The sequence below is a fragment of the Condylura cristata genome, unplaced genomic scaffold (genome assembly GCF_000260355.1).
Source record: "Condylura cristata isolate star-nosed mole 26May11 unplaced genomic scaffold, ConCri1.0 scaffold00042, whole genome shotgun sequence".
NCBI classification, from domain to species: domain Eukaryota; kingdom Metazoa; phylum Chordata; class Mammalia; order Eulipotyphla; family Talpidae; genus Condylura; species Condylura cristata.
Genome location: NW_004567143.1, coordinates 4090428 through 4098423, shown reverse-complemented (window position 1 = coordinate 4098423; position 7996 = coordinate 4090428). Strand labels below are relative to the sequence as shown.

The 7996-nt window shown below is 57.9% G+C and overlaps 2 protein-coding genes across 2 annotated transcripts in view; one reads left to right on the top strand and one right to left on the bottom strand.

The window, feature by feature from the left end:
- Positions 1–5510, bottom strand: part of LOC101634960 — a 62803-nt gene extending 57293 nt beyond the window's left edge. The window contains exons 1-2 of the mRNA XM_012733856.1: positions 5492–5510; positions 1939–2120 (exon numbers count right to left, since the gene is read on the bottom strand). Of these exons, the coding sequence (XP_012589310.1) occupies positions 1939–2120; positions 5492–5510 (201 nt within the window). The remainder of the gene's footprint in view (positions 1–1938; positions 2121–5491) is intronic.
- A 213-nt stretch (positions 5511–5723) lies between these two features.
- LOC101634734 overlaps positions 5724–7996 on the top strand; it is a 44673-nt gene continuing 42400 nt past the window's right edge. The window contains exons 1-2 of the mRNA XM_004694367.2: positions 5724–6556; positions 7825–7981. Coding sequence (XP_004694424.2) covers positions 5724–6556; positions 7825–7981 — 990 coding nt within the window. The remainder of the gene's footprint in view (positions 6557–7824; positions 7982–7996) is intronic.

Genomic DNA, 7996 nt, shown 5'->3' with positions numbered 1-7996 from the left:
GCTGTCTGGGGGGTCCGCAGCCCAAGCTCTGATGAAGGACCCCTGCCGGGGTGCCATGGTCTGGGGCGTCTCGCCCTGGACGCCCCTCCCCGATGCACCCTGCGTCCTGACCGTGGGGTGACGGCCCCAGGAGCACTACCAAGCTCCCCCTCTTGGCAGCTGCTTGTCCAAAAGTGGGAGGCCCGTCCTGGCACCTCCATTTCAGATTTGCAGACTGAAGTGCAGTTGTCTACCTGGGTCTGCTTGGCATCTGTGTTTGAGCAAAATATAGGAATGTCCACTCTCAGGGTAGGAGCAATGGCCTGACCCCACTCCCTGGTCAGACTCTGGCACTGACACTGCAGCCTCCTGCCTTCGGGGCCCCCCTCAGGCCGGTGCAGTCCTCCCAGCCCCTGAGCCGCAGCCTGGGAGGCCTCTCACCCTGGTAGTCTCCGCCTACTCCCCTCCCCCCTCCCCCCTGCTGCCCCCAGGGGGGCCTCCACAACAATCCCACAGGCCCAGGGGGGGTCTCTCCAGAAAAGGCCGGAACCTGCTGACCGGCCTTTGCTGAGCGGCTTGAAGCCGGCCCCTCCCAGAGCAGGTGAGCCGCTCTCCTGGTGTGGGGCCCCCAGCCCCACCACGGGCTCTGGGCGTGGCCCACCCACTGGGGGGCCGTGACGACGAGCTCCCTCTGCTACCGCCCATGAGAATTCTGGGGGCCCAGTGGGGTGCGGGTCACGTCCTCCTCTGCCGCAGCCCCGGCGGTTGGGGCCTCAGGGCTCCTCGGCGCACAGGGCCAGCGGTCAGGCTCCCTCTCCGCGCTCTGGGACAGGGAGCAGGGCGGAGTCTGGGCCGGCTGCGGGGTCTCCGGGTCCGGGCCCAGCCCCTGGGCAGCTCCTGAACCCCGGCTCCTGCCCTCAGGGAGGCTCTCCCGTGGCCCCTCTGCAGGCCCGGACGGTCAGGGCGTCAGCCGCAGTCGGGTTTCTAGGAGACACACGACTGGCCTGGGAGACCGGGGAGGGGCAGCCGGGGTGCTGTCAGAGGCCAGTGCTCACCCCACTTTGCCGCTGTGGGCCACCAGACACCTGTAATTACCTTTCCATGTGTTAGAGCACTTTGTAAATTATGACATCTTTGTCCTGCCTGAGAAATCAAGACTTTGGTAGTTACAGGGGGCCGGGGAATCCTGGCTGCTGGTCCGTCAGCCAAGAGAGCTGGGCCTTGAGTGTGATGCGGTGGGGTGAGGAGGGTGTGTTGGGGCTGACCAGCCCCTGGGGAACAGCAGTGAGACCCCGACCCCAGCCCCGGCTGCCTCAGCTCACCTTCCGGGGAGCAGATTTGCCTCTGCCCTGCTCTGTCTCTTATTTGAGGTCACTGACGTCTGGACTCACTCACCTGGGGGGGGGGCGGGGCAGGCGGATGCGGGGTCACCCACTGGGCCCGTGCCAGCCCCTGGAGCAGGGTGACTGGCGCTGTGCCAGCACTGCCCCTCACACCCGGTTTCTCACTCTAACCTGGATGACAGTTAGCTGGCGCTGCTGGGGCCATAACGGAGGGGGTCGGCCTGGGGGGCGCGGGGCAGGGCTGGAAGGCACCCGCGGGGCTCAGGAGGGAGCTGTGGTCGGCTCCGCCCAGGGTGCCCGTGGGTCCGCACCACGCGGTCAGGGAACCGGGTCCCTCCGCCTGCAGCGACCACCAGGGTGCAGCCGGCGTCGGCCGGGGCTCTCCCCTTGGCCGGGGCTCTCCCGGTGGGGCGCAGTGCGGGGCGAAGCCCCCAGGAGTAGGGCGAGTGACATCGCGGAGGAGCCTGTGCAGGGTCGGTTACCGCGGCCCGCCCGCAGCCCACACGTCTGGGGGAGGCGGCCGCGCTGGCAGAGTCTGAGGCTCCCATGGGCGCGGGGACGCAGCCCCGTTTCTGTCCGGGACTTTCTTAGGACGGGGCATCGCGCCCAAGGGCACCCTGCCGCTGTCCCTTAAGGCCGAGACGCCCGGGGCGTGGGGGGCCCGGGGCTCCGTGGGGGTCTGGACTGGGGCGACCGGGGGCTCTGTGTTGGTCTGGACTCGGGGGCTGGCCGTGTAGGCTGAGTGGGGGTCACTGGGCAGGCGCTCACTCTGCCCTGCCCCCTGGAGCTGCCCACGAACTGTGGGGACGAAGTGGTCAGAGACTGACGCCTGTGGCCCCGCGAGGCGCTCCCGGGGCTGCTGCCCCTGCAAGCGTCTGGCTTTCAGCAGCTCACGGGCGCACACGCGCGCACACACAGCCGCAGGGGCCCAGAGGCTCCGAGGTGTCTCCCAGCTCCTCCGGTGGAGCCTCCGGCGCTGCCCGACTGAGTGGACAGTGAAGTCCCTGCGCGTCGGTCTCCAGGGCAGCTCTGCAGTGGCTCATCTTGTTCTGTCACAGGTCTCACGTCCTTCTGCCTATCACCAGTGTTTTCATCTGCGAGGACTGGTGTCGGCAGCGCCCCGCCCCGTTCTATGAGGTAACTACTGACATCCCTGGGGTGAGCGGGGACCCCTGCTGCGCTGTTCCCCGCCCTGCTAGGACAGAGCGCCCGCGGCTCTAGGGCTCCCTTGGCTTCCTCCTCCTCTCCGGCTCCAGGCTCCCTGGGCCCCGCCCCAGAGCATTGAGCGCTGCTCGGCCACAGCGGGTCCCTTCCCCGACTCGCCTGCGCCCCTCACCTCCCCACCGGCCGGCATGGGCTCGGGTCTTCTGCCTGCACACGGCGAGGCAATGCCCAGCACTTGCACGATTCTCGCTTATGTTTGCCAGTTCAGCTTTGGGTAAATCTTAAAGCTGGGTGATGGGCTCAGGGTTAATGCGGAGGTACTTTTGCAAGACGTGACAGACTTCTCTGTGGCTTAGACTGCTCGCTCTGTTCTCAGATTATCTTAGGAGAAACTGTTTCCCCACGCCAACCCCAGCAGCCTACCTTTACCTGTGCCAGAAACCTGAAAACTTTGGTGAACTCATAAGTGACAAACACGATCACAGTATTTTTAAAACTTTTTTATTATAATAGCTTGTTTTTACATCATTTTGTGCCTTTTCCCATCTCAGCTATAACCCCCATGGGCTCCCCATCACCAAATCACCCGTGTGCCATCTCCATAGTCCTGTGTACTCCCCCCACATTTTTGATCCCATTCCCCACTCCACCCCTGTAAAATGTCTCTAGACACATACAGTTGTTCATTATTACCCCCTCAGCCCCCCACCCTGTCATTTATGCTCCGCTATGAGTGAAACCATCCCAGATTTTTCTTTGACTTTCTGGCTTGTTTCACTAAGCATGATCCCTTCTAGCTCCATCCATGTTGCTGCAAAAGGCATGAGTTCATGTTTTTTGATCACTGAGTAATATTCCATTGTGTATATGGACCACATCTTCTTAATCCAGTCATCTGTTTTTGGACATTTGGGTTGATTCCATGTCTTTCTTATTGTAAACATGGGGAAGCAGGTGCTTTTCTGAATCAGTGTTTTTGTGTCTTTTGGGTAGATGCCTAGGAATGGGACTGCTAGGTCATATGGACGCTCCATTTTTAGCAGCTGAGAAACCTCTAAACAGTTTTCCATAGTGGTTGTACCAGTTTGCATGCCCACAGCAGTGCAGGAGAGTTCCTTTTGCTCCACATCCTCACCAACACTTGTTGTTGCTGGTTGATTTAAGATGTGCCATTCTCTCTGGGGTGAGGTGGTATCTCATTGTGGTTTTAATTCGCATCTCCCTTACTGCCAGTGATGTTGAACATTTTTGCATGTGCTTGTTGGCCATCAATCACAGTATAATTTTGAGCTGATTTCTTCAGCTATGTTGGTTATTTGGTTGTTTTTTTTTTTTTTTTTTTGAGTGAATGTTAGTATCTTTTTATATCTTCAAGGGACATCAACGCTTCTTTTTCCTTTCAGTTATTTATTCACAATGCTTGGCTCATTTTCTCTTTTATTGTTGGTCTTTTCTTCCTATAGTTTTAAAATTCTTGCATAGTAGAAGATAATAGCTGTCCTTGATAGCGGCTGGAAAAATATTTTCCTCACACAGATTACAAAGAATTTTTCCACATTTCTTCTTTTATTTACATCAATTAAATGTTTACCCTTCATCCGGGAATCTGTTTAAAATTTACTTTCTCATGACTTCGAGTTACCCCAATATTGCTGACTGATCCCCCCATTCTCCCGTGGATGTGAGATGCTGGGTGAATATCAACGTGACATAAAATGAAGGATTAAGTGTAATTAAAGACCCAGCTGGTCTATTTTGCATTGGGTTGTCTTTTCATTTGCTATTCTGTGTCTCTATTCATGTACCCCACTCCTCCATGACAGAGCTGCAACAGCTTCAGTGTTCTCTTCTTGATTGTCCGGGCACATTTGCTTATCTCTATCTTAATGAATTCTATAGTTAGCTATTTTGATGCAAGCAGAACTTTTAAAATTTGTATTTGTGTAATATTGTAAAGATGTATCTATTAATTCCAAATTTATAATGCTTTAAGCATGACTCTGAGTGGGCACTAAGCCTTGCAGGTCATTTCTTTTGAATCATTGTAAGATGAATGGTGTATGAAAAGGAGTTTTCTCCCATCCTGAAATGAGTCACCCTTACTCGTGGTCTGTTACTCTTAATGTCTCAGGATACTTATGACATAGTATACTACCAATATCACCAATGGCAGCATCATCGCCTGGTAAAATCTTGAGGGGTGGAATGTGCCTTTTCTGTGTGATGAAAATAGAGTAAGTGGCATTGAAATGGTCAGATAGTTCTAAGACTTATTTTTTACTCTCTTCTTTTTTTTCATTTTATAGCACGTTACACATTTCGTCCCTTGTGAACAACGTAAGCTCTCCCTCAGGTATCGTCCCCATAGAACCCCCACCGCCCATCACCTGTGCACCTTGGCCAGGGGCCCGCGTGCCTTCCCTCCCCTGTTCTGATCCTGCTGCCGCACCCTCCCCAGCAGAGTGTCTGATTTCTAGTTGCCTGTTAACTTCGTTCTTAATCATGACATAGGTTACCCCTGCATCCCTCCTGTAAGTGAAACCATCTTATATATTTCTTGTCCTCTGGCTTATTTCACAGAGCATAATCCCTTCAGGCTCCTTCCATGTTACTGCAAATGCTGCCAGTTTATCATTTTTGACAGCTGAGTAGTATCCCACAGTGTATATGGACCACATCTTCTTGATGCATTCTTCCGTTTGGGGCCATTGGGGTGGTTTCCTTACCTTAGCTATTGTCAGTAGCATTGCGATAAACATAGGGGCACAGGTGTCTTTTGGAATTAGTGTTTTTGAGTCCTTTGGGTAGGTCCCCAGGAGTGGAGTTGCTGAGTCACATGGCAGCTCCATTTTTAGTATATTCAGGAACCTCCACGTTTTCCACAGTGGTTGTACCAGTCTGCACTCCCACCAGCAGGGTGGAGAGCTCCCTTTTCTCCACATCCCGCCAACATTTGTCGCTAGTTTCTTACATGTGGCTTTGAGCTGAACAGTTTATGGCCATACCACCCTGAATGCGCCCCATCTCGTCTGATCTTGGAAGCTAAGCAGGGTCGGGCCTGGTTAGTACTTGGATGGGAGACAAGTGACGTTGAACAACTTTTCCATAGGCCCCTAAAGGTGTGAACGGGTTTCTGGGAAAGCAGGTGGGCCTGGCATCCTTTGTGGCAAGGACTGACCTGTCCTCTTCCTGTCCTTAAGGCCTGAAGCCGCCCGCCCTCTGGAACCTCCCGTGACCATGGCTCAGAGTCAGGACAATGTTCTGAGGATCGTGCTGGTGGGGAAGACCGGAGCTGGGAAAAGCGCCACAGCAAACACGCTCCTGGGGAGAGAAGTATTTGAGTCTAAATTTGCTGCGCAGGCTGTGACCAAAGGGTGCCAGGCAGCGTCCCGGGAATGGCAGGGGAGGATACTTCTCGTGGTCGACACCCCCGGGCTCTTTGACACCAAGAAGGACCTGCACATCACCTGCAGGGAGGTCAGCCAGTGTGTCCTGCTCTCGGCCCCGGGGCCCCACGCCGTCGTCTTGGTGATGTCGCTGGAACGCCACACGGAAGAGGAAGAGCAAACCGTGGCGCTGATCAAGGCCACCTTCGGGGAGTCTGTCATGAGGCACATGGTCATCTTGTTCACAGGCAAGGATGAATTGGGGGGCCGCAGCCTGAGTGAGTTTATAGCACAAGCACCGATGACCCTCAGAAGCACCATCAGGGAGGCGGGGGACCGCTACTGCGCCTTCAACAACAAGGCGGGGGAGGCCGAGAAGGAGGCTCAGGTGCAGGAGCTCGTGGGGCTGGTGGAGAAGCTGGTGCGGAGCAACGGGGGGGCCTGCTACTCTGGCCCCTTCGACAGGGAGGGAGAGAAAAGGCGCAGACAGCGGCAGGAGGACGGGAAGTGGGACGAAGAGGAAGATGATGAATTGCAGGATTTAAAAAGGCAAAAAGCAGAGCTGACGAGGCAGCATGAAGAGCGAATGAGAGCTATAAAGAAAAGAGGGCTGGTCATTGTGCTTGGCATCGTGGTGATAGTGGTCGGGAGCCTGCTGGCCAGCCTATGGCAGAGGATCTGGAAGTAACGGGTCAGCCTCCCGCCCCCCGCCGGCCACCAGCGCGGCCCCTGAGGCTCCCGCGCCCCGGCTCAGTCTCCCCAGCCCCCTGCTCCCCTCCTGAGGCGCGGTCTGTGTCCCCGCCTGAGGCTCATACACAGGGAGCCGAGGCCCCAGCTGGGGAGGACAGGCCCTGCTCCCTGGGTGCTTGCCCTGGACCGGCCGCCAAGAGCCCCTGGACAGGACTTCCAGTCTCTGCCCCCCGGGGCTGGCCTGCCCTCTGCAGAGCCGGTGAGGCATCTTGGAAGTGGACACTCCTGCTGCCCGTGGGCCCCCCGTGAGCCTGAGAGAACAGTCATGACCCCCCTAAAACTCCCAGATTCGTGAGAAAAGTAAATAAATGTTTGTTTTTGGAAACACAGGGCTGGGCCTGGTCTGCTGTGTGTCCACTAACCAGAGCACAGGTCTCCCGCTCAGAGCCCGCACTGTCCACTCCCTCCGGCCCTCCTCACGCCAGCAGGCCCAGCCGGAGCTCGCCTGCCGAGGACTCTCCTCAGGAAAATTAAACGGACCCCCGGCACTAAGTGGGGGCCCCGCCGGCCACGTGCACCGTCCCGTCCAGGCCGGGGCAGCCCGTGCTGAGGCCGGGCCTCTGGGAGGCTGTGCAGTGGCCTCAAGGGAAGAAGCTCAGCTCCTGTGACTTCTCCCCCCAGGGGAAAGGCCCTCAGCTCCTCTGGGCGCCCCAGGCAGCACAGCTGAGCTCTGGCACCATGTGAAGGACAGAACCAGCTGTGGCGGTGGGGGACGGCCCCTGAGCTTGTGCGAGGGAGGGGGGGAGCCTCCTGCCGGGGTCTCTGTTCTTCCTCAGCTCCACCCCATGCCAGGAGCCCCCCAGGATGTGACCGCCTCTCTTGCTGATCTTCCTCGCTTTTACCTGTTTCTCTCTCCTCAGAACCCCCAAGATGTTGGGGTGTTTAGTCCCCCCTGCCTCTACCAGGACCCGCTCTCCGACTGGGGAGCCCTGGCGGGTCCCCTCACCCCCTCACTGAGGGGGTGAAAGCTCCCTCCTGCCCAGACACCCGAGGCGCCTCCCCGCTGGGGGCACGGGCGTCACCTCTAACATGGCCGAGTGAGGCGGGCCCAGCAGCACCCCTACGCCCCTACCGCGCTGGGCACCCGCAGGCCAGCTGCTCCTCACTGCGGAGCTGTGGCGGGCTCCAGGGACGTTGGGGTCCGCGCCCAGAGCAGGAGGTTTGGGGTCGCGGAGCTGCGCGTTGACCCCTGTGCGGTGCAGGTGGACGCACAGTGCAGGTGGGGTCACTGGGGGTCGTGATCGCTCAGGCCTCCGCACCCTGCAGCGCCCCAATGCCGTCTCCACCCCTCCTGTGCACCCCCCTCCCCGCCCCCTGCGCACCCCTGTCTACCGCGACATGGCGGCGGACTCCGCGAAGGTCTCTGGGCGCCTC